At 49.6% G+C, this 25542-nt stretch overlaps 1 protein-coding gene across 1 annotated transcript; it reads left to right on the top strand.

Moving 5' to 3' along the window:
- On the top strand, positions 1-25276 carry wnt3 (wingless-type MMTV integration site family, member 3). The gene is made up of 4 exons (XM_064315886.1): positions 1-407; positions 16808-17049; positions 20506-20771; positions 22729-25276. Exons 1-4 carry the CDS (start codon positions 328-330, stop codon positions 23206-23208), a joined length of 1068 nt encoding a protein of 355 aa, XP_064171956.1. The 5' UTR covers positions 1-327; the 3' UTR covers positions 23209-25276.
- Positions 25277-25542: the final 266 nt, after the last annotated feature.

The following is a 25542-nucleotide window of genomic DNA, read 5'->3' on the forward strand; positions in this document are numbered from 1 at the left end:
AGGACAGACAGGCAGGAGCATACGCGCGCGTGTGTGTGTGTGTGAGGGAGAAAGAGTGCAAGTGTGTGTGCGTGCATGTGTCAGAGACACTCACACTCCTCACTGCAAGGAGACACACACACATCCATTTTTCTGTCCTGTTTGAAAAGAAGGGGAAAAAGAGGGGATAAAGAATCTTAATATTATCCCCCTCGTCCCCTAATCAACTTTTTCCTCCTCTGTTTTCAATTTTGGGATTTTTTTTTTTCAATTTTTTTTAATTTTTTCTTACCTGACTTGGAATTTAAACTGATCAATTTACCTATCTGTCAAGGCAAGACATACCTCATGGATTTATACCTGTTTGGATATTTTATGTGCGTGTGGTTGTCCAGTTCCAGGGTGCATGGAGGCTATCCCATCTGGTGGTGAGTACCCCAACCCTCAGCTGCGTATCTACATAAACAGAAAACACAACACTGGCAGGAATCACTTCTTTGGTTATCATCTGAAGGGCAAATGCTGTAAACTTTTAATTTGACTACACGAGGGAAAAAGTTGCTTGATCCAAAGAAATCCAACCTCAACAGAGCTCTTAAAATACGAAAGATCCTCCCTGCTATTCCCGCAGTCTCTCTGGGTCCATCTCTCTTGTTTTACAAAGCCACTTGCTGTGAGAGAGGCTGATCGGAGCTATTTTACGGAAGTGTTTTTTAAGTCTTTGACTCTTTGACTGGATGTTACATTCGACGGTGGAGGAGACAGGGATGATACAGGCTCACGAGCAGCCTGATCTGGGGCATTGTCTCCTGGTGCACCCCCTGCAGAAAGCTCCCAGCCCAGTCCCGACAACAGAGCGTTAATTGAGGAATTAGTATGATTATCCCTGCGCCGGTCTCAATACATTGTGTTAGCCCGGCCGCAAAAAAAAAACAAAAAAAAGAACAACCACACGGCTTGAGCTCTGAACTAAAAAAAAAAAAAAGATGAAAAAGCGTGAGGTCTGCCCTTTCATTTCATTTCAGCGCCGGTGCCGCTCGCGTTCGACCTGAGGCTCTGTTAGCGCTCTGTTAGCGCGTGGCGTTGATTTATTTCTCTCATTAAGGGAGCACCACTCGGGCTGAGACCGGGAGCCTGTTTCTGAGGCTGCGGAGACGTTGGGAGCTTCCCCCATTTTAAAGGCGACGTCTGTCGGCGGGGGCTGAGACTCGGCCGCCCGTCCGTATTTTGTTCTCGGAGCCGCTGTACCCCTCAGATGCGACTCGGTCTCCCCTCACTGTCGACTTGATTTCAGGGTGCTGGGGCGCCAGTGCAGAACACACTGAATTTGTATTTTAAAAAAATCCTGTGCAGCTTTTTTTTCAACGAGTCTAGATTGCTTCGTACCACAATAATTTCCAAGTTATTACTTCTGTCAAAATAAGCCAGAAAACTGGTTTTGACACATAAATGTTTTATTGTTTTCTGTACATACCTCATACATGGTTCAAATTATCGTTTCTCTTTTGTGAATTCAGCTAGTATCACTATTTGTTAACGGCTGCATTCAATTCAGAGAGCCATAAAGCAATTTAGCACTCTCTGGAAAGTTCCAAATATATATCTGGTGTTTCAGTTAGGGCTCTCGTGGTTAGCATGGTTAGCGTGGTTATCGGTTTTGCGTACGCACTTTTTCCCAGATTAATGCTGTTAGGTCTTCCTTTGTGAAAGGTTGTGATCGCTCAGACGGCCGGGCCTCGTTTTCCCTACTTTGCGGGGGCGCGACTGGCGTGCTCCCCCCCCCCCCCCGCACGGTCACATATGGCTCTTAGCGCAGAGCTCTTCACTTAGCGCGGCTCGGGGAAAGCGATCCGAAAAACCGAAAAAGAGAGAAGCAGCAAACCAGCCCCCTTGCTAAAGACCGGTGACAAAGAGATGTGGTGATGTGGATCAACGTACCTCAGGGGAGACAGCGCCACGGTTCGCACGTGATCCTCCTCCGTCCTGACTCCTGGCGTCCTCTGGTTTGGTTCACGGGTCGTCGGAGCCGCCAAATGACTCATTTGGGGTACCTGGCTGCGCGGTGCCACCAGACACAGCTGACAGACGCCGCGGTGCGTTCTGTCCGGAAACCACCGAAATGCCCCCGGGAGGGGCCTCTCATGACACAGGTGTGACTGCCACCAAAACAATCCTCCCCCACCCCCACCAAGCCAGCAGAAAGTCTCAATAGGTACCGAAATCAAAGTGAAAGTTCAAATGAAAGAAAGAGAGAATGAAAAAAGTCAAATAGAAAAACATTGCTTGAGGTGAGGGCAGCCATATATGCTAGACAGGAAGCATTGCCCACTGTCCTTGCCATGGACACACACACACACACACACACACACACACACACACACATATACACACAAACAAACTCGCAGAAACGCACGTGCATACAGGCACACACACAATCGTATGTGTGCATGCAATGCACATTCACACGCATGTACACAGACAATGGCATGCACGCACACACACAATCATACATGTGAAATCACTGACATGCACACACAGACACAAACACACACCCGCGCACACTGCTCTGTGTTGCAGCTCTGACGGGGCAAAAACATCGCAGGAGTTAACCACACAATCACAAGATGGCGGTTTTTAAAACATGACTGCATAAAGTGGTTTTCAAGGGAAAAGGTTAAAAGGCAAAGGGCAAGAGGGCTCTTTGGACCAGAGCGGTGTTGGGAAAAGTCCGGCAGAAGGGCTGGGGTGATGTGGCTGTGGAGGGTCAGAGAGACACAGGCGGTGATTACCCCCAGCCTGACGGCACACCGAACGACATGCACCCCACCCCGTCTGGCGAACGGAGGCGGCTCGCTTTCAACAGCCCCCCAAACCCCCCCCCCCCCCCCCCGCAGCTCCGCAGCTCGCCCACGCGTGCTCCACATGAAAGACGCAGCCGGAGGGCTTCTCTCCGCGCCGCCCGCTGCCGCTGCCGCTGCCGCTCCTTCTCCCCCGAGTGTCGCCTGTTCAATTACATCATGCCGGCTTAGCAAAAAAAAAATGAAAGAAAGAAAGAAAGAAGAAAAAACTTTCCAAACCAGAGCGAGGCCGCCTGGTGAGGCCGCGGCTTGTGTGTCGCGCACGGTAGCCTGAGCCCCGTGGCTGCGGACGGGTTTCCAAGCAACACGGGAGATCGGTTACAGGCGGGAGCCAATCGAAATTGCCGCCGACCGCGAGCCCGGTGTGTGGAACCTGACGTGCGGCTTCTGTTCCATCCTCACACGTCCACCACAGCCTGGAGCTGAGCAGCGCTAGGGGCTAAGGGCTGAGGAAAGGCTCCCAGCCCAGGCCTCGCCCCAAACACCATCGATTCGTTGGTCTCCGGGGAAAAAGAAAAGTTGTAATAAGGCATTTTATCACCACACAGTGATCAGTGATCAAAATTGGCGATCGAGCTAAATCTGGCACATTTACATCACATAATAGTGATGTTGATCAATGTGCATTGTCCCTGTCATATAAATAAATAAATAAATGATAAATAAATAAATTCAAAATAAAGAAAAAGAGTGATGTATAAATCTAGTGTTGAACATTTCCATAAGTTGAAGACCTGTTAGAACCATCTGCAGTGTTTCTGCTTCGCAGGTCTGTGAAGCCCTTTCTGATGGCATTTTGGCTCAATCAACCAAGAAACTGCTGTGAAGAAAAAGAATCCATTCAAAAACACACAGCAGCAGCACTTCTTTGTCATATCTATTTTCATTTATGACACATGATATAATACAAAATATTATAGCTTTTTCTAAGGGAGTCGATTATATTTCAATAAACAAAAAAAAAATCTATAATGTTCCATGGGGATCTTTCAATTAATTAATTACATTGCAATGAATTCCCTTAAAATTGGCTGAATTCAAATGAAATTGACTCTGACTACATAATGAAAGTACTGGCAGCAAACTCCATTCTGCCACCTCCCAAACAGTGACTGATTTGGGACAGTTAAGGAGAAAGTGGTGATGACGAAAGGGCAAACAAGGGACAAACACCATTTAAGTGGGTCAGCTTTAATTGGGAACCAAGGAAAACACTGCATGTGCTTCTGTAAATAAGGCCCATTGAGCCATCTGACAGCCAAGAGTTCCTCCTTCCTCCTTCACTGAGTGTGCTTACAAACAGTGCAGTTAATATGTAAGAAACTGGCACAGTGCAAAGCAGCACACACACAAAGCCTTATTTTAGTAGAAAATATTCGCTTGCTTTAAGTTATTTTTTGCTTCCATTACCCCACCTACAAATCTTGAAATTAGTAAAACTGCCTCACCTCCTTGGCTATTTTTTTGTCTTATTTCACAAGAAAGTAACAAGAACAATATTTTAAGCCTAAACATAAGACTAAAATGCTTGTTAAGATTGCCTTTTTTTGTTTTTTCAGTGCACACACACACACAGAGGCATATTACATGTGTGTGTGTGTGTGTGTGTTCTTACCACTCACTCTTACACTTCCATTATCTCTACATTACTGCATAATAGACGATACAATGGCATCCTGTTAGATCTAAAATCTGTTAGGTGTCGATACAGTGGGGTAATACTGAGCACCGTTAAGGCTGTTCCAGGATGAGACTAAGCTTCCCATACTTCAGGGGCTGTGTGATTATGGAGCATCACTCTGAGTGGCCTCTGTGAGTCAGGAGAAGTTCATTAATGTGGGGTAAAGGTAACAGTGAAGAGAGAAGCCATTGGTCAGTGCGCGCGCGTGTGCGTGTGAATTCGAGTGAGTCAGGGGTCATTCTTTCAGTCCGGCCTTTCCTCGCCATTGTAAAAGCAGTGGAGCAAATCCGATCTCTCCCAGGGCAGCCGTGGGGACTGGGCCCTGGACTGGCCGTCCCCTGGAACCGGAATAATGACACGGATCTCATCTCCAGGACTCAGGAATGCCATTATCCCCCTGCCGCCCCCCGCCCCCCCGCTCCACATCGGATGGGTTTAATGATTCCTGCCGCGGGACGGTCCGCTGTTTGCGCTCCCGTGCGAGCGGATCAAGGATGTTGGGGATTCGCAAACGCTTCAGACGGAGAAAGGAAGGAAAACGAAGGGCTCACAAGCGAAGGAGTGATAAGGCTCCAGCGACAGCCACAGAAATGCACAGCGCAAACGCACCACACGGAGACCGGACGCCATTTTGAAGTGCACAGTCAAAGCGGTCCAAACTTTCCACAGGACCTCGCTGACAACCTTCACTCTCTTCTCTCTTCCGCAACCCCATACAGTCAAGAGAGGTTTTATCCAAGCTCGGAAAGCAGTGGGTTCAGGTAGTAGACTCAGTTAATGAAGTGGCCTTTGTTAGCAACCTCTCTATAGGAGTGATGTGCGCGAACTGCACAGTTGGCCTTACAGCGAGAGAATACGGGAGTACGTGTGAGAACTAGGGCCGGGATGTTGTACTACTGAACGAAACTGGCCATTCCGTACAATTCGGTGGTATTTCTTGTGACTGGAGTGCTTTCCCATGATGCAATGCTCTTCTGACAGGCTGACAGTTGTGTGAAAACGTCCTCCCTCCTCCGTGTGGCCTGTAGGGATATCAGCCCTGCAGGAGCCTGCATGCCCCAGCAGTGGGTGCTTTCCTCCTGAACCCAGTCACCTCCTACGCATCTTAACCACCGGCAGTGATTCAACCTGCCATGCAGCAGGGGCTTTCAACCCAACCTGATCCAGGGACCCCCACATAGCCTCGAAGGTCTCCAAGGGACCCCCATTACAAGTTAAAATGGGATAAATAAATAAAAAAAAATTTTAAGTTTCATATTTTAAAATATTTTCCCAAATCTCTAGTCAATGCAAAGCAAGTCTGGCCAGGGACTCCTCAACAGTACGTTCAAAGACCCCCAGGGGTCCGAAAACCCCCTGTTGAAAAGCCAGGGTTCTGAAGTGTAACAGACAATTTCAGGCAGCAGTTTATCTCCACCCTACTTGGGCTTTTTGTTCTAATTCTGATAAAAAGATCACTAGAAATAAGTCTGTAAAATCTGTTCACTCGAGGTCAAAAGCTGTGCAGTTAGAGAATGTCCCTTTAAGGACAGTGTGGCTTTAAATTCAGGGCAGCAGGTTATATAGACCTACACAAAGAGACAGGGTGCTTTTCCCAGAAAAGCAAAATGTCTGACATTTTAGCTACATTTCTTGATAAGTACATGGATGACAGCCAGAGACTTTTTGTGTCCCTATAAGAAATGTTTCACTGTGAGTCCATCTACAAGTGAACCAGTCTAGGTGTATACAGTCAATGAGCTCATTTAGCCAGTGTATCCGCACACATGCACACTGACGCTCCAGGACCAGAACTGACCAGCCCTGCTGTAGCAGAAAGAGCAGTTGAGACTGGTGATGAATCTGTGGCAGTGCAGTCTCTCTCTGTACTGGTGCCGTGCTGGGTCTCACTGATGCTGAATTGCTGTGGTTTTATGTGTCATTAAGGCAGCGGTATGGTCCAATAATACTGCTGAATTTCATTCTTTGCCTCTGATCAGGACTGATTCATACATCAGGTGGGTGTAATCTCTGGTCGATCAAGGGGTATTAATTGACTAATTAACAATCGGGTAGACAAGAAAACCAGCTGCACTACTGGCCTCAGATTTGAGTTTGGCGCATACTGGTGAAACAAATCTGTCAACAGTGACATGACAGAAAGATTGCTAGTGTCTTAAATATCCAGTGCCTCCTCAGTGAGATCTTAACTCTCAGACTAGAAAACCACCTCTGCTTTTCCTGTGGCTCTCAATGTTCTGCTCACTCATGAGGCACTAAAGACACAAGCTAAGAGAGTAGAAGAATATGCCACCAGCTCAAACTCTATGACTCTAGTTTTCTACAAAAAAATTTAAATAAGCACCTACTGAATTTTAGAGAATTCAAAAATCGGCATTAAACACTAGCCCTCCAGGAAGGAAACTGCCAACTTCAACCATCAGACAAAAATACACCGTGGCAGATTTAAAACTGTGGGGTTTGCAGTCTATTGTCTCCAAAAGATTTGTTGAATGAGTGAACACAGGCATGGCAATGGAGATGCATGTGCCAACCTCCAACATGCTCCTCTCCTTGCACAAGGTCCAGCAAAATGATTTTTAAAATAGCTTTGTGTCCTTTTAAGTTCTAAGATCTGCACACGTTTTCCTGTAATGTCATGTCAAAAGCAAACTTTAGACCTTAAAGACAGGGAAAACTGGATAAGGAGAGGAATGTCATATTTCCACAAATGCGCACACACACACAGGCACACGCAGACAGGCACGTGTACGCACACAGACACACATACACACACACACACACAAAGGCAGCTGCTTCTGAGGTACAAGCTCTACCTTAATTAATTATCACGAAAGTGACACATCTTCATCTTGATCCAGAGCGTGCCATTCTCAGCATGTTGAAGCACTTTAAGCCTCCACAGAGAGAGGAGCAGTCACTCACAGACTCAGAAGGGCCTTAATTGTACATTTTAATCATCAGTTTATACAGACACACAGAGGCTGGTCGCCAAGTAACGCCTGTATCTCGGGGTAAAAAGGTTGGGCAGAGAGGTCAATGACCTCACTCTAGTTATCTCCCTGCCCATCATGCATTAGGAAGGGTGGCTGTCTGGTCACATGGGTTTGACCACAGAGCTGGACTGTGGTTGTGGTTGTGCTCACCACTGCAACCTCTTTCTCTTAAACGTGACCGGGCTGGTCCAACATTGTATAGTATGATAGTGGCCATCAGTCACTATCAGAAGACAGCTCTGGCACATTCTTAGTTGTGCTCTCATGAAGTAATATGGCACGAGCAGCAGTGCTGTATGGTGAATACACTCGTGGCTACAGGGGAGCTGTTAGGCTGGACGCAAAGCCATACAGCATGTCCTGGAGTGCCGTATTGCTTTTATAAAATGGTTACAACGTACAGAAACTGATACAATATTATTTATTTTGGAATTCTACTTCATAAGTAATGGTTTGCAAGCCAAGTGACATTGATTACAAACAGACAGTTTGAGTAACTGTTACAATATCAGATTACAATACAATACCAGAAGTGAAACCAACTGAGGCACCAGATTTTATGTGGAGCTATTGCTGTTGGTCAGTGTTGGAGCATTTCTGTTGGCCCTTTGGCTTGTGACTGTACACTTAGTTGGCTTGAAGGTAAATTCTTCAAAAGGGCAACACTGGGTGTGCTAGGTGTACTGCACCATCTGATGTCAGTGTTAATCAGGAGGCTGCACTGGGAGATTGAGGGCGAGGGTTCAGAGTGGATGACTGTGGGATTGAATTTCAGCTGGTAAAAGGGCAATTAATATGCCAGGGGGGACCAGCAAAATATTATCTGATAAAGTTATCAGTCCTTGACTGATTGATCCAATTAACATTTTTCACTCTCAAAGCATATGGTTTATTCTGTTTGTCCTGTCATCTGTCAAACACCACAACAGAACTACACTGAAAAGGGACAGCATTCAGTGATTATTTTAAACTCCATTTCTTTAGGAGAATCTGCAGTATAGCTCAATGTAAAAGTCTAATGAAAGTCTATTACTGGACCATACCAGCTACGATTTCCTCTGCTTTCACTGCAAAGGTGGAAGGAATCCCCCCCCCCCACCCCACCCCACCCCAATCCCCCTCCCCAGTCCACATTTTTACCACCTTCCATCAGCTGGGAAGGAGGAGGGGGGGTGCAAACAAGGAGAGAAATGATGGTTGGGACATTTTTCAGGAGTCCCTATCACTCTTTATCTGATCAGCCTGGAGCTACTGGACAACAGGTCAGGGCTGCAGAGAAGGGAAAACTAGAAACTGAACTACTGGGACCGTGCATTCCAGGTTCTCCGAGTCCCGTCCAAGTTTCGCTAGCCCCTGGCGTGGATCAGGCCCGCTGGGTCTCCCTCCTCTTCCTCGTTTCTGCTACTGCCTCAACTTGGACGTGAAAGGGAGAGTTGTCTCAACGAGTGGGTGAAAAAAATAGTGTCTGATAAAACCATGCTAGTTTTGTGACCATGTAAGTTACATCATAGCCCAGAGCCTAGCCTTCCCATTAGCCTGTGCAAGGGGAAGCATATTTCAGCTTGTCCTGTGGTAAACTTTATGCACATTAAGCTGACGTCACACTGGCCCTGGAAAATACTAATTTAACTATCAGAATTAAATATAACAGAAATATATAATACTATCTATAAGATACAACCGAATGTGGACTTATATGGGCAAAAAGATCATTTATATTTTAATTCTAGATTCTATAATTATCCTTAATTGTACTAAAACACATACTCAACTAATTTAAGACCTCAAAGACAGAGGTTAAATATGACATAGCTTCACCGAGTGAAGTAGTAAAAATTTGTAGTAAAATAATATTAATCCAGGAGCTCAAAATGTTAAACAATCAAAATTATTCATAGATTCTACGCCAGTACCATAACTAGTTAACAGCAGATATGTCACACGCTTAATTTGACGCGGCTCTCCATATGTTACATAGTACCTCCGCCACAGGTGGATTGTGGGAAACTGTGACTGCCCTTGCTGGGCACTGCGTGTGGGGCCAGTGCCACGTCCTGTGCTTGTTGCCTTGTGAGGCATGTTGGGAAAGGTAATGGGCCTACATGTAGGAACAAAGACACCCTGCTCACCTCCCCTTCTCCCCACCGTCACCCAACACAACATCAATGTGAAGCTCTAAACAGTGCCTGGGGAGCAATGGCGAGAGGAATGGATTCTGACAGGTTGGGTCTGACTCTAATCCCTCTCAGTTCTTTCAGCTCTCTCTCTCTGTCTCTCTCTCTCTCACACACACACGCATGCATACATACTCTCTGTCTCACACACACCTTCTCACACATACACACACGCATGCACCCACACACTCACATTCTGTCTCACACACACTCACTTTCTCACACACACACAAACTCTCACTTTCTCACACACATACACACACAAGCACACACAGACACATACACACACTATCCTGAGAACAGGAAGATAGGCGTCCACAGATTCACACACCTGTGAAGCTGCTGCTGGGTCTGGCTGGGATGTTGTCACTGGAGAGCACGCAGAATAGAACAGAACACCACCTTATTGTCCACACAGGCATGGACATCTTAACAATGCTTCATCTTCCACAAGCACACCTGTGTGTGTGTCTGTGTAAGTATGTGTGTGTGTGTGCGTGCATTCCAAGAGCCGCCCACTCACACAGCTGAAGAGACTGTCTGCATCACTTGGAGAAATGTCATGTGTTACAGAAAGGTGGGCTGTATGAGTATCTGTAAATCAGTCTTTGGGTAAAAGGCGATGAAATATGGCAGACAGGACAACACATGTCAAAGATCACAGACTAGAGAAAGTGGGTCAAATTTGGTGGGACTGCTAAGCGTAGGACTGCATACGCAAGCAGCATGAGAGGGAAAAACAAACGGAAGTAGCCGAGTAGATGTGTCCCAAATGAGACTATGAATATTAAAAAAGTTAGTGAGAGCATGACTGAGAACACCTCATACTACAGCGCTCTGCGCCGCTGCTAGGGGTCCAGGGGGCCGCAGCTTTTTTGGTTTATAGGGCAAGAGGTGCGTTTAACCACTTGGTCACCTAAAAGACATCGAGCAAGTAAAAAAAAATTATAAAAATTGAAGAATAAAGAACAATTTTCATGCAAGGCTTGGGAGACCTCTGTGGGTTTAAGGTAATTTTGGTGTCTGGGTGGGTGCTGAGGTCATAGGTCACAAGTTCAAAAGTTGAGAAGGTCCTGGTTCTGATCAAAACTGTTCAGGAGCTTAATCTAGAGCTTCAAGTAATGTAGTCAGATATCTCGTATATAGTTCTATATAGTCTGATATTTAATGCTAACAAGGGATTTCTAATTATCCAAGAGAATGAGCATGGTTTAAATTTCCCCTATTGCATTAGCCTAAAAAAGTACTGCACCTTGAACTTGAATTCCTTTAAGGGGAAGGGGGGGACCATGTGTCTCAGTCTATAGGACAGTGCATATGGGACTCTCAGTCCCATATGCAAATCCCCCATTCTATTGTGGGGGGGGGGGGGTCCATTTCTCTGTTATGGTACTTACTTACAGTGGTCCCATCTCTTCCTGTAAATTGTTCTACTGCCCCCTGTGTGAACAAGCTTGTAACTACATGAGTACAGGTTGACTGCTATCCTTTTCTTACATAAGGGAGAGATTTTCTATAAAATATAATTTAGAAATGGCAATGCTTTTATTGGATATGTATAGTAGTGAGTGGGCATTATTTTCCATAATCAGAAAAAACAAATTTGCGCAAAATAATACATTTTGCATAAGACAAAGATAAACGTTCCATTTTGACTGGACCATTCCTGATGGTGAAAGCTATTATTCATCATTCATCTTAAATTATTTTAAAGGTCTTCCCCCTGTGTGCAGACACTATTATCCAAACCTACATGCTAGAAACAAGAGGATTTCCAGAGTAATGAGGATGGTAAAGGGAAAGAAAGTTGCTTAGGTGCTTAGACATCAGTAGCTGAGACACATATTGCACAATTAAATGCATGTTATCCCTAATGACAAAAATGGTGTCATTTCGTAAGACACATTGGCCTGGACTCTAACTAATGTTAGACCCTACCTTTGAGTCATGACCAAATGCAAGATTTTTAAAAATACTTTTTCCTGAACACTTGTATTGCATTTCAAGTGAAATTTAATGACAAATGTTGACAGTTGCTGTTCTCAGCCTATACATGTTGTTCAGTTGCTTCTGATTTTCTACAGACTGATGAACAACAATACAAGAGGCTCGACTAGTAAAATAGGGCAACGAATTTCGCTGAGCTTGTATTGTTCCTGTATTTACCATCAAAGCACTTAGTTGTCTAGAGACAAGCATAATAAGACATAATTCAGCGCACGGCCAGTTTATTTCCCTGACGTAAGACAGAGCAGGGAATAACCCTCAGGTCCAATGTCAACGGCGCTTTTGCCTCATTTTGTCCAAGATGCACACTGTTGAAGCCGAACTGAAAGGCTATTGCGTGAGCGATTCTCTCAACATTGCAACATCAAAGGAGCAGCGTCGGCTTGGACACATCAAGTGAAAACGGGAGAGGATTAATTATTTCGACATTACGAACAGCTCTCATGGCCTTCCATGAAAATCCTGTGAGCCACTTTACCCCCAGGAAACCCAGAGAGCTTCTGAAATGCTACCTCAACGGTTGCTTACTTGCTGTTGCTTGTTGTCGTTCACAACAGGCAAATCTCTGCAGTTTGCAGCTATGCCAGGATTTTGCAAGAATATTCTATCTGGGCACTGTGCATCCACACAGGCTCTCTTTTGAGACAAGGCAAGTTCAGGTCTGTTTGTTCATTAGATCTTCGTCCAGTATTGATAAACTGATAAAAACAAATGGAATAAGAAAATTCACCGAAAATGAATTGTCATCAACCACAGACCTAACATGACTCAGCCGGGCCTTGAGGAGCACGCGTCATTTGAAGGCTGTAACGCAGGGAAGCCCCGCGTCTTTCTCTGCACCCGCGTTTCGAGGCGCCCCGTTCGCTCGCGCCAGAGCGAGCCGCGCGGCTGTACAGCGATCGCGTCCCCGATTACGTCCACGCCGCGTCGCGGCACGCCATCTGGGCTTCCAACGCGACCGCGAGTGCTGGGACCACACGTTCCCTTCCGCTGTGGAGCCTCTGGCCGGACGGAGCTCGTACCCGCAGTCCACGGCGCGCCCACGCAACAACCACTGCAGTGGGTTCCAGCAAACAAAACCTGTGATCGCGCTGCGCACGTGCTGGTTTGAAAGCCAACCAGTAAAGCCCAGAGATTGATGTGTGCCTGTGGTGTCCAGGGCCCACAGAGCCCACAGAGCCCACAGAGCCCACAGAGCCCGTGCACTCTGGAATGACTCCGGTCAGCCACTCACTCACCGGCGGGGGAACGAACACTCCCTTTACATCTTGTGAAGGACTGGAAGTGATTTACACACCCCCTCTAATGTCATGGGAGGTGTACGTGGGGGACCCTGTCCGTGGTTCACTGCACCTTAGGAAGGACATTCAGGCACGTCTGCGCAGTTTGGGAGCTGTAAGGAGCAACACTCACCGAAAATTACGCGGGCATTATGGCTGTATTAGCGCTTTGTATCAGTTCACCGCAAATCTTATAAGAAGCAGTTGTTCTGTCACAGGTTCACTGGCAGGGCGGACGTGGTCAGGCAGGCGTGCGTTATCTGTCGCAGGTTCACTGGCAGGGCGGGATGTAGCAGTGGTTCTCTGTCACAGTTTCACTGGCAGGGCGGGATGTAGCAGTGGTTATCTGTCACAGGTTCACTGGCAGGGCGGATGTAGCAGTGGTTATCTGTCACAGGTTCACTGGCAGGGCGGGATGTAGCAGTGGTTATCTGTCACAGGTTCACTGGCAGGGCGGGATGTAGCAGTGGTTATCTGTCACAGGTTCACTGGCAGGGCGGGATGTAGCAGTGGTTATCTGTCACAGGTTCACTGGCAGGGCGGGATGTAGCAGTGGTTATCTGTCACAGGTTCACTGGCAGGGCGGGATGTAGCAGTGGTTATCTGTCACAGGTTCACTGGCAGGGCGGGATGTAGCAGTGGTTATCTGTCACAGGTTCACTGGCAGGGGGGGCGGATTAGATGCGGGAGCAGTGGTTATCTGTCGCAGGTTCACTGGCAGGGCGGGATGAGCAGTGTTTCTGTCGGTTCACCAGGCAGCAGGCTCGGTTTGGCAGCTGGACGTCAGTCTGGCAGGCGGGATGTAGCAGTGGTTATCTGTCCGTCATGGCACATGGCAGGCGCCGGTATGGGAGTGCGATGTTGTTTCCTCTGTCGCAGGTTCACTGGCAGGGCGGGATGTAGCAGTGCTTATCTGGCAGTGAGATAAAGCAACAGGGCACACTGAGCTTTTTGTAGCTTTATTGTGGTATTTAAAAGGCCCAGCAAAGCGCAAACTTTTTACTTTTTTTTCTTTCGCAAGTTCGGGGGGGGGGGGGGGTCGCTTAATGAGAATAAATCCCTGCCTGCTTAAAACTTTTTCGGCTTTCTCTCCTAAAGCCCCCAACCCCCACCCCCCCCCCCCCCCCCCGCCCCAATCCCCTCCTCCCTACCTTTGAGAGCCTTTGCCTTTGCACACATAATACAGGCAAAACCCGTTCGGTTAACCCCCCCCCCCACACACACACACGGGAGCTCCACCCGCCTGCCTCTCTCCTGCAGCTGTGTTTCTGAGCTGCTCAGAGCGCGTGGGGAGGGGGTGGGAATGGGGGGCATGAGAGAAGCATCTCGGGGCGGAGGAGCTCCTCGTGCCAACGTGCTGACACGTCAAATTTCAGCCAATCAGAGGCGAGATGTGCAGTGCCTCTGTCGGCTGATTAACATCCTCCCGATGGGGGGGGGGGGGGGGATTGCCTCAGCCGTGGCTTCTGTAACAAAGACACAGTGCCCTGGTGAACTCTCACACCCCCTCCCACGCGTGACAAAGCCCCACCCCCAACATTACCCAGGAGCCCGCAAACAATGTTCAGCTCCACGTTCAGCTACACATCAAAACCGACAAAAGTTGAAAGGAGTCAAAAAAAAAGGTTTTTCAAATAAATATACCTACAGTTCAGAAGGATATTGGGAAGTTAAAGTTGCAAAGGTTACTGGGAAGTTAAGTGTTGTGAAGGTGCTTGGAAGGTTAGAGTTGGGAAGGCTACTGGAAAATTAGGGTTGGACAGGTTACTGGAAAATTAGGGTTGGGAAGGTAAGAAGTTTTTTTAATCTCTGCTGTTGCTACTGTGCTGTTGTGGGCTGTGTGGTTGGAGATGGCGGTTATAAATTAAATAAAACAAGCTACTGTTTGGAAGGTTATTGGGAAGTTAAGACTTGGGAAGGTTATTGGGAAGTTGAAGTTACGAAGGTTACTGGGAAGTTAAGCATTGGGAAGGTTCTTGGGAAGTTAGGGTTCGGAAGGTAATTGGGAAGTTAGAGTTGGGAAGGTTATTGGGAAGTTAGAGTTGGGAAGGCTATTGGAAAATTAGGGTTGGACCGGTTACTGGAAAATTAGGGTTGGGAAGCTATAGAAGTTTTTTTAATCTCTGCTGTTGCTACTGTGCTGTTGTGGGCTATGTGGTTGGAGATGGCGGTTGGTCGGGGGGGCGGCGGGATGGAGGATTGCTAGGGAGGTGGGGTGGAGCTGGCAGCGGGTATGCTGGGGTGTCATAGCTGCCTGCCAGTGGAGCTGGCGATCGCGTTGCGCCCCGCGGGTGCTGATGTCACCGCGAGCAGCTGTGATCACGCCGGTCGGACGAGCTTCTCTCCGCTCCGCGGTGCACATCCCACAGCGTGCCTGTCATTCATACCGAGCCCCGCCCATCTCGCCCAGCACAAACCGCATCACAAACCAACCAGCACCCTCTCAGACCTCGGCAGAGACACGACTGCCCGAGGAAACGTTATTTTAAGCGCTGAGAAACGAGGTGTTACACGCCATGTTCCACCGTGCATCTACAGACGTATCACCTTGCAGTTAAAAGAGTCTTAAAAGTTGTATTTACCCGTGCAGTTGTAACAAATACACGGCCAGTGAAACCCGCGCTGGTGTTATCACACAATGGGAGTAATCCAGCAGCGTAACCGAATCTGCTTCTATTCAGCAGCGAAAGACGCCAGGCTTAGCATAACTGTACACAAGCGCCAAACAGCTATGGTTAGGAAACACGGACAAGATCGCAAGAGGTTTGAGTTTATAAATAAACAACAAAACTGGTAAAGAACTGATAGAAATGTCATTGCACAAGCTGGTAGCTACTGGAAGCTGTTAGACAGTTTTGTTGGAGCCTGTCAGCAGGGTAAACATGTTAAAACAGGGACATGGCAAATGTCTGTATATTTCTTCTGCGAAGGAGAAAAGAAGCCTATTAAAATTAATTACCCCAATGAAATTATAATGTTTTTTGGCAACCGCGGCAGGCTTGGATGGCATCAGTTTGATGTTTAATCCCGGTTTGGTGGATGTCGTCACCGGACGAGACAATAGGGGTTTTGATCAATGCGGCCCGATTGATACCTCGGCCTGGATGAACGCTCTCTCTCTCTCTCTCTCTCTCTCTGCTGATAGTCACTGCGTTCCATTTGGGGGTGGGGACCACATAAATGCAAATTTATTTGAGCAGGTCAAGAGACTTGTGGGGAGATTTGCACACTTAAGACAAACGCTGACAAGAGTTTCCCCACTGTTCTCGGTCATGGTTCCACAAATTACTCCTGAAGACGCCCAAATGTATCACCGGCGTGTCATGGAGGAGAAGGCGAGGGGAGCTTCTGGACTCGAGGAGGCTGTAAGTTGGAGCAAACAAATTTAGTGGCAATACTTTGGAGCACAAAAGCAGAGGAGCGTTGGCTGAGGCACAGGAGTTCAGACAATAGGCTGGGGAGCCTACTGATAGTACCCCACAGCACACCACGGCAGCACACCAGCGTGGACTGGGACTGCCTACAGGTTAAGGGTTGAAATGCAGGCTGTGCTTTTGCATAAACAGTTCCAGAAACAGTAGTAAAAGGGTTAAAAAAATATCCTGTACTGGTGATCTATAAGCACAGCAGCTAAATGAGCAGATGCTAGCTTCCTCTTCACAGCTTATGCCTCCTCATCAAGAGCTCTTCTGACTCTTGCCAGACCGTCATTGTAATAAGATTCCGATCTTAATGGGCCTGCCTGGTAAAACAAAGGTCAAATAATAAAAAAATAAAAGATTAATTTAAAAAAAGCTGAGTAAAGGTGTTTTGTGGCATCCCCCCCCCGTAGGTCCCTGGCCCTGGGGCAGCAGTACTCCTCTCTGGGCTCCCAGCCCATCCTGTGCGGCTCCATCCCCGGCCTGGTGCCCAAGCAGCTCCGCTTCTGCCGCAACTACATCGAGATCATGCCCAGCGTGGCCGAGGGCGTCAAGCTGGGCATCCAGGAGTGCCAGCACCAGTTCCGAGGGCGGCGCTGGAACTGCACCACCATCGAGGACAACCTGGCCATCTTCGGGCCCGTGCTGGACAAGGGTGAGGCAATAGGATCCCCGCTAACAGCGTTAGCGCTCGACAGTCTGCCCCAGAACCGTCCTCCGGCACGGGAGCCATTTTAAAAAACAAAAATCATTTTCCAGAAAGAGGCGTGGCACACTGTGGGTCTCAGCAAGCACAGGTAATGACGGCTGGTGTAGCTACGGGCTGAAGGCACACCGTTCTCCAGCACCCATCTTAAAATTGACATCTGAGCAGGTTTGGTTCAACAGTTCAGTTTTTTTATATTTTCAAAGCTGAAAGAATTCTGAACATTTTACCAATTTAAAAAACGTGGTTCTGCAAACTGTGTGACAATGTATCAGCAGAATCAGCCTGCGATTCCCAAATCAATCAATCAATCAATCAATCAATCAATTAATTAATTAATTAATCAAATTTTATTTGTATAGCTTATTTTACAGCAATACGCTTTACAGCAAATCAGTGCGAGACCCTTTCACAGAAGCACAGTAATCTGGACAGGCCCCGCTACACCATGATGTCATTCCCATTCACACCGACCGCCACGGAGCAAACAGCACCCTTCTCAGTCTGAGATCCGCAAAACGACACACAGAGGCGCTTCATTAGAGGAGGCAGAAATACGCGCTCGATACCGTCTAAGCCCCAAAGAGCACAGAGCCCGTTTCACACTGAGCGAAGCGCACAGGACGTCCATCAGCCCCCGTGTCAGAGGGACAGGGACAGAGAGCGGCAGCACGATCCGCCGTGGCGCCGAAACAAGATGGAAGGGAGGCAGAAAGGGGAAGGGGGGGGCAAATGAGATTATGAGCATAAGAAAAGGCCCGGGGGGGGGCGGGGGGCGGTTCAACCCCTACTGCGCGCGAGGGCCAGCGCGAGCCGTCTCGCTGCTCCTCACCCGGCCCGCTCCCACGGACGCCCCCATTCACACGCCCTCTCGACTCTGACACCAAAACGGGGGCTCAAAGGGAACCTCCCTGCCAGGGCGCCGGAGCGAGGCTGCAAGGGGGGGGGGGGCTGGGGAGAGAGGGGGGCAGAAGTTTAGGAAGAGTATGGGTGTGTGTATGGGGAGGGGGAGGGGGGCAGAAGTTTAGGAAGGGTATGTGTGTGTGTCTATGTATAGAGGAGGCGGGGGGCAGAAGTTTAGGAAGAGTATGTTTGAGTGCATGGGGGGGGGGGGGAAAGAAATTTAGGAAGGGTGTGTGTGTGTGTGTGTGTGTGTGTGTGTGTCTATGTATGGGTGGGGGGGGCAGAAGTTTAGGATGGGTTTGCGTATGTGTATGGGGGAAGGGGGCAGAAGTTTAGTAAGGGTATGTGTGTGTGTCTATGTATGAAGGGGGGGGGGGGCAGTAGTTTAGTAAGGGTATGTGTGTGTGCATTGAGGAGGGGGGGATACTGCCATGGATTCTGCTGGGGGGGGGTGCTATAGGGAATGCCAGCTCGGGCAGAGCTGGGCCTCGGTGGCGTGCGCAGCCGGGCTCTTTGTGTGGGTAATACGGTGTGACACAAGGGGAACAAAGGCGGATTCAGGGGCCGATTCAGGGGCCCAGCAGGTAGCGGGAGCGGCGGTGCTCTCGGCTGACAGCCAGCCCTCAGCGGGGCCCGCAGTGCGAAGACGGCGCTGGGAAGGGCCTCGCCCGAGCTGGCTGCGCTCTCCCCCGACCCCCCCCGTCCCCCTCGCCGCCCCCCCGTCCACCGTCCCCGCTGCCCAGCGAGCACTGGCCACACCGTGAGGCGAGAAGGTCCTCAGTTTGCATCTGACAAACACTTCTCATAATAGCGCCCTTCATAACAGATAAACCCTAACCCCAACAAACACAGGAAACAGCCCAGTGGAGCAGAGCTTCAAAGTATGACACCGTAGGTCAAAGTTCATTCGGAATTAATACCCCTATGGATAAATGCAGCAATCTTTCTGCTTGAACAATAGAGGCAGCTCTGTGTATGGGGGGGGGGGGTTAGGCCCCTGCACATTTGACTAGAAACAGAAATCGCCAGCGAGGCTACGGCTCCTGCAGCCTTGAAGGCGTGCGGATGGCGGCCCATTAGGCGGTAACGGGAGCCCGTTCACACGGTGCACACGTCAGGTTCACAACAGCGGCGCGGAGCGGAGGATCAAACGCGGACAGCGAGTCTGGATCTGGTCTCCGTTCCCCATGACCTCATGACAAGGCGGCCGCGCCCGCGGCGGCGGCTCCGCCCCCCCTCCCCCCACCCCCACACCCCCCGCCACAGCCGCACGTCTCTCCGCCCGGATTTCAAAGGTGTGGTGTCGCCCCCGATGCGCGCTAGCCTCCCCCCTCTGGACGGCGGGAAAGCGTCTGAGGAATGTTTTTTGTTTTTTTCTTTCCTCGTGAAGCGCCCCCGGGGCGGCGGCGGCGAAACGCGGCAGGTACCTCCGCGGCTCCGGTTTCGGGAGGCATGTGCTGAGAGATGGAGTTACGCCCCTCTCCGAGCGGGGCGGCTTACTGTGAAACCGGACCCCTTTGTTTCCCCCGATCGAGCACACTTACCGCGGCTCACCTGTTTCCCCAATCCCCGCCGGAGGGCGAGGGGAGGGAGGGGGTCATCCCGGCTGCAAACCCGCCTCGCCTCTTTCGACGCGGGGCGGCCGGGGCCGGGGCAGGGGCCGGGGCGTGGGAGGACCCGCGACACTAACATCCCGCCGGTATCCCTCGCGGTGCCTGGTCCCAAAAAGCACTCAGGTTGTCCCTGAAATGAGGAACCCGAGTTCAGTCAGGCACATAAGGATGGTTCAGGACTCTTCCTTTAGGTGAGATGATCTGTGAGGCTTACACAGTACAGAGCACACATGAAAAGAGAAGCATGCTTCAGATCTAGCGTAGCAGGATGTTCTTACGCGTATTCCGGCTTTCCCCTTCCTGCTCACAGAGTGCTGTGATGCACATCCTTCAGAATCCTGGGTGACAGATAGGCAGCTAACGCTTCAACAGTCTGGCAAGTTATCTGCGCAACACAGGCAGCCAGCACACGTAGCGCAGGTGTAGGAGGACTGGAACCTGGACAAGAAAGCTGCGAGGCTGAGTTTGAGGCGGAACACTGTTATTGAACACACCGCAAAAGCTCCAACATGTTCAGGATTATTTGCATGACACTTCAGGTGATGTCATGATGGAACAAATCCATTAGTAGGGCATTGGAATGCAGCGTTTGATTCAGCTGGAAATTAATAGTGTCAATCAGTCAGTGACTAGCACCATTCTGTTTTCAGTTTAGTGAGTTACCAGCACTGTTAAAAATAGCCCTTTAAAGATTTAAAGAGAACAAAGGAGCTCATCTTGGTCATTTCCATGCATTCCAGTTCTCATGGCCGGCCCATAAAGTAAATGAATGGAGTAGTCGCCATATTGAGTGATGTTTTTTAGTGTAACATCCTGCAGTGCACATCGGTTGCGCTCCACTGTTCGGGACATACCTGTGTGACGAGCTTCCTCCCCTCCTCTTCCTCAGCTACCCGGGAGTCGGCGTTCGTGCACGCCATCGCGTCGGCCGGGGTGGCGTTCGCCGTGACGCGGTCCTGCGCCGAGGGGACCTCCACCATGTGCGGCTGCGACTCGCACCACAAGGGCCCGCCCGGCGAGGGCTGGAAGTGGGGCGGCTGCAGCGAGGACGCCGAGTTCGGGGTGCTGGTGTCCCGCGAGTTCGCCGACGCCCGGGAGAACCGCCCCGACGCCCGCTCAGCCATGAACCGGCACAACAACGAGGCGGGGCGTACGGTAAGAGACGCCGCGCTACTTTAGCGTCACAGGTATGGCGGGAAGGCAGAGCGTAGACGCCGTGTGGGTGCAGGTCTTTGTTGTAGCCTAGCACTAAAACACCTGAATCTACCAATTAACCACTCTTAGTCGTCCATCAAGACCTTGATAAGTAGAATCAGGTGTCTTATTACTGGGCTGAAACAGACTATCTGAGACAGAGCATTTAGGTATAGCATGAAAATTATAAAGGTCACGTAAATCTATCCCCAAAGTCAAAAAGCACCAAGGTCTTCCTGGTCATTTGGAAGGGCCGAACGATATCACTACAGAAAATCCGTTTGATACTACCCCTGCAAACTGCAGCTAAATATTCTGGGATTCTGTGTCTAAAATACATTTTTTTTAAATCAAATCTGAAGACCGCATATAACTCATCTGCCATGATGGAGTGACACTGGAATTGTCAAACCATCAGGTTCCCATTCACGAACGGCAGCGTCTTCCAATTAAAAATAAACTCAGAAGAGGAAATTACTGATCCAGGTTTCCCGGAGCTGCGGGACGATCAGCCTGAGTGCAGCAGGACCGTGGCTCTCTGATCAGCGCGAGTATCGCTGGAGCAGCCCCTCTCCTCTGACTGATCCCCGTCCCCGATGCCATGCCAGCTTTCAGTGCTCCCCGAGCGCCCCCAGGAGGTGCCCGGGACACGAAGTCAGAGCGCCCCCCCCCCTCCCCCTCTCCCCCCCCCACCCCCACCCACCACACCACACCTGCCAAAAGGTGCCACAAACACCTGCCTCCGCGGCAGGGGAATTCTGCGCGCTAAATATAGCGTGGAAATTACAGCAAACAAAGCCAAAGCGGAGGAGGCTAGCGCGCTAGGCCCGGGACGTCACCGCAGCTTAGCGGAGCGCTGCAAGGACCTGCCTCGCCGCTACGCAGCCGCGGAACACCTGCCGCCCCGGGGGGGGTCCAACCCTGAACCCGGATCACACTCGGGCAGGTGATCTGCTACCCTCTAAGGTCACAGAGCCCTGACTCACACCCCCAAATCCCCCCCTCCCCCCACCCCCCCGTAACTCCCCTCTCAGTCATTTTCCATAACTGTAAAAGAAAAGAGGAGCACCTCACTTTGAACGCTGCTCAGAGCTGACAGATGCATCATTACCTTGATGAGGTCATACAGACACACGGGCCTCCTTTTTGAAAAAAAGGACAAAACAATTACGTGACTTTTATTTGATTGTGATGACCAGCCTGTGCCTGCCTGCCTGCCTGCCTGCCTGCTCGGCATGCCAAATGCCCATCGTATGAACACACACCAGTAAGATATAAAGGTTTGATGTATGCAGTGCACGTGTAAAGGTCTCTCCGTGTATTTTAGCCGACATGTAAGTATATATGTTTACGTACATGTCACATTACAGGCATTTAGATACTCCTGTTCAGAGTTCAGATGGATACTTATTGAAGCAGATCAGGTTAAGTACCTTTCCCAAGGGTACAATGGTAGTACCTCACCTGAATTGAACCTGCAACCTTTAAGTTCCTTACCCATTACACTGCACAGTGTGCGTGAGTGCTGCACTGACTGAGACTGCCCCCCCGCCCATGTGTGTGTGTGTGTGTGTGTGTGTGTGAGAGAGAGAGAGATACAGTGATTGAGACTGCCCCCCTGCCCCCTGTGTGTGTGTGTGTGTGTGTGTGTGTGAGTGCTGCAGTGACTGAGACTGCCCCAGTGTGTGTGAGTGCTGCAGTGACTGAGACTGCCCCCACCTGTGTGTGTGTGTGTGTGTGTGTGAGTGCTGCAGTGACTGAGACTGCCCCCAGTGTGTGTGAGTGCTGCAGTGACTGAGACTGCCCCCCCGCCCCCCTGTGTGTGTGTGTGTGTGTGTGTGTGTGCTGCAGTGACTGAGACTGCCCCCAGTGTGTGTGAGTGCTGTGTTGACGGACGGCTGTTCCCCTCGCGCTGCAGACCATCCTGGACCACATGCACCTGCGCTGCAAGTGCCACGGGCTGTCGGGCAGCTGCGAGGTGAAGACGTGCTGGTGGGCGCAGCCGGACTTCCGCACGCTGGGCGACTTCCTGAAGGACAAGTACGACAGCGCCTCGGAGATGGTGGTGGAGAAGCACCGGGAGTCGCGGGGCTGGGTGGAGACGCTGCGCGCCAAGTACGCCTTCTTCAAGCACCCGACGGAGCGCGACCTGGTCTACTACGAGAGCTCGCCCAACTTCTGCGAGCCCAACCCGGAGACGGGCTCCTTCGGCACGCGGGACCGCGTCTGCAACGTGTCCTCGCACGGCATCGAGGGCTGCGACCTGCTCTGCTGCGGCCGCGGCCACAACACGCGGACTGAGAAGCGCAAGGAGAAGTGCCACTGCATCTTCCACTGGTGCTGCTACGTCAGCTGCCAGGAGTGCGTGCGCGTCTACGACGTCCACACCTGCAAGTGAGGCCGGGCGTGCGGCGCGCGGACTGTGCGGCTCGCGCAGCCCCAGAAACACGCAGACAAACGCGAAAACACACACGCGCGCACACATGAACACACACGCAAGTACACGCGCACACACGCATGCATGCACGCATTTACACACAAACACACACGCATGCACGCATTTACACACACACACACACACAGATACGCAGGCACGCATTTACACACAAACACACACACACACACATACGCAGGCATGCATTTACACACACACACACACACATACGCAGGCACGCATTTACACACAAACACACACACACACACAAAAAGGCACTTCTATACCGAAATCCTTTCTTTTACCTTTATTCAAAAACCATTTGAGAGAAAGCCACTCCCCCAGCACTGTCAGACTTACAGAAGGTCCGGGCCCATTGGGGGGAGCTGTTTCTTGGTCCCCAAATTACTCCTTCCCTCCCCCTCCCAGCAACATTGAGATTGAGATCCACCCCTTGCTTAAATCTGATCCTAACCACAGGAGGCTGGGCGACTGAACTGTTCTTCAGCTGTAAGAGAATCAGAGCAGATAGGGCCGGTCAGTAAGAGCGTGTGCAGCCGTGTAGGGATGTGTTCCTCTCCTGAATGCTGAGCAGCCCTGCTCTCTCCTGCTCACAAAACCCACACTCTCAAGCTCAGGTCTTGGAGGCTGTGCACTGAAGCAAGCCAAGGCCCTGCACCTGCCACTAATGAGCACATGTGAGATCACAAACAATATCAGGCCCCACCCCCCGTACCCTGAGTCAAGCCCCTGCAGTCAACCTGGATGCCTGAAAAGATAAGCTACGGCACGATTCCATCGGAGCACATTTCTGAAATGTGGGCGACGGCCTGAAGAGAGGGGTACTGCCTTCTCACAGCAATAGAAGCTCCCCCCAGTAATCCTTATTCAGCTGCATGTATGCAAGAGAAGGGCCAGAGAACCCAGAAAACAAAGAGCTTTCATTCATTCCTGTTTATACAGTCCTCTATGCCTCAGTGGAACAGATGCAACTTCAATTCTCCTGCCTGGTGGAATTTGCACTTACGATAATTAACATTAGCGGTAATGACCGGGAGATTTAGCACTTGCTCGTTTCTTTTAACCCAATTAAATTTCACATCGTTGAGTTCATACTGCAGTGCTTTCTTCTCATCCCGAAATTTCTCTTAGCATTAATAAAAAGGGGGAACTAGCAAACAGGAGCAGAAAAAGGCCTCTGGGATGAAGGTGAAGATGTAACGCGCGAACCATATCCATGCTTTGCGCTTGAAAGTTCTGCCACGAACCCCAAGGCACGAGCACGTAGACCTCCTGAGGATTTTATTACCACTGGAAACGGGGCAGGAGAGCTCTGTGCTCTTAGAAATGGGGCAGAAGAGCTCTGTGCTCTTAGAAACGGGGCAGGAGAGCTCTGTGCTCTTAGAAACGGGGCAGGAGAGCTCTGTGCTCTTAGAAACGGGGCAGGAGAGCTCTGTGCTCTTAGAAACTGGGCAGGAGAGCTCTGTGCTCTCAGAAACGGGGCAGGAGAGCTCTGTGCTCTTAGAAACGGGGCAGAGGGCAGGATAAATGTCATCTGGGCCAGCTGGAGAAACAACGACCGTCGGCGGTTGTGGACCACTCCAAAACGCCGAAAATGGAAGGGAGGGAAGGGTTTCACTTCACTCGTGCGAGGCCTCACCGCGACATCACCCCACAGCCTTGCAGCCTATGAGTTATATTTAACAACGGAAAGCGAGCATAGAGTAGGCTTTTACGCTATGATGTAGCTTCACGCCTGCACCCCCTATTTAAAGGTCCCCCATGGCAGCCCCACCATTTTGTTTTGCCTGTTTTTTTTTTGTCTTTCGCTATATCCAAAGTTTTGTACAAAGTTTTTAAAGTTAATATTTCCCTTTTTATTTTATAATCTGAAATGCTATGTTTTTATAAATATTATTTATTATATAATGTATATACCTGTATGACTGAACTAAGAGTATATATTTGAAGAATAAATTCTTGTCTCATGCTTGCTTTGTATTTTCATTCCCAGTCATTCTTTTGCCTGTTAAAAACAGGGTTTTTTATGCAATTCTGTCATCAATATATTATGATAATTATGCCACAGATCAGAAAATCGCAGACCAAGCCTCTTTCAAACAAAATTAACTCTATACCAACAACAGCTTACACTGGATGCATTAAAAAATATATAATTTTGATGCCTTGGGCACAAGGCGAATGCAGGAGAATTAAATCCAGTCAATAAATAAATGAATAAATAAATAAATGCCATTGGTCGAGAAAAGTAGTCAATATCAGCATTGTACAGTATCA

Source organism: Anguilla rostrata, chromosome 17 (genome assembly GCF_018555375.3).
Source record: "Anguilla rostrata isolate EN2019 chromosome 17, ASM1855537v3, whole genome shotgun sequence".
In the NCBI taxonomy this organism is placed as follows: Eukaryota; Metazoa; Chordata; class Actinopteri; order Anguilliformes; family Anguillidae; genus Anguilla; species Anguilla rostrata.

Coding starts and splice junctions, on each gene's coding strand:
- wnt3 (XM_064315886.1), top strand. CDS start 328: ATGGATTTATACCTGTTTGGATATTTTATGTGCGTGTGGTTGTCCAGT. Junction 408..16,807: donor GGAGGCTATCCCATCTGGTG/GTGAGTACCCCA, acceptor CCCCCCCCGTAG/GTCCCTGGCCCTGGGGCAGC. Junction 17,050..20,505: donor CGGGCCCGTGCTGGACAAGG/GTGAGGCAATAG, acceptor CCTCTTCCTCAG/CTACCCGGGAGTCGGCGTTC.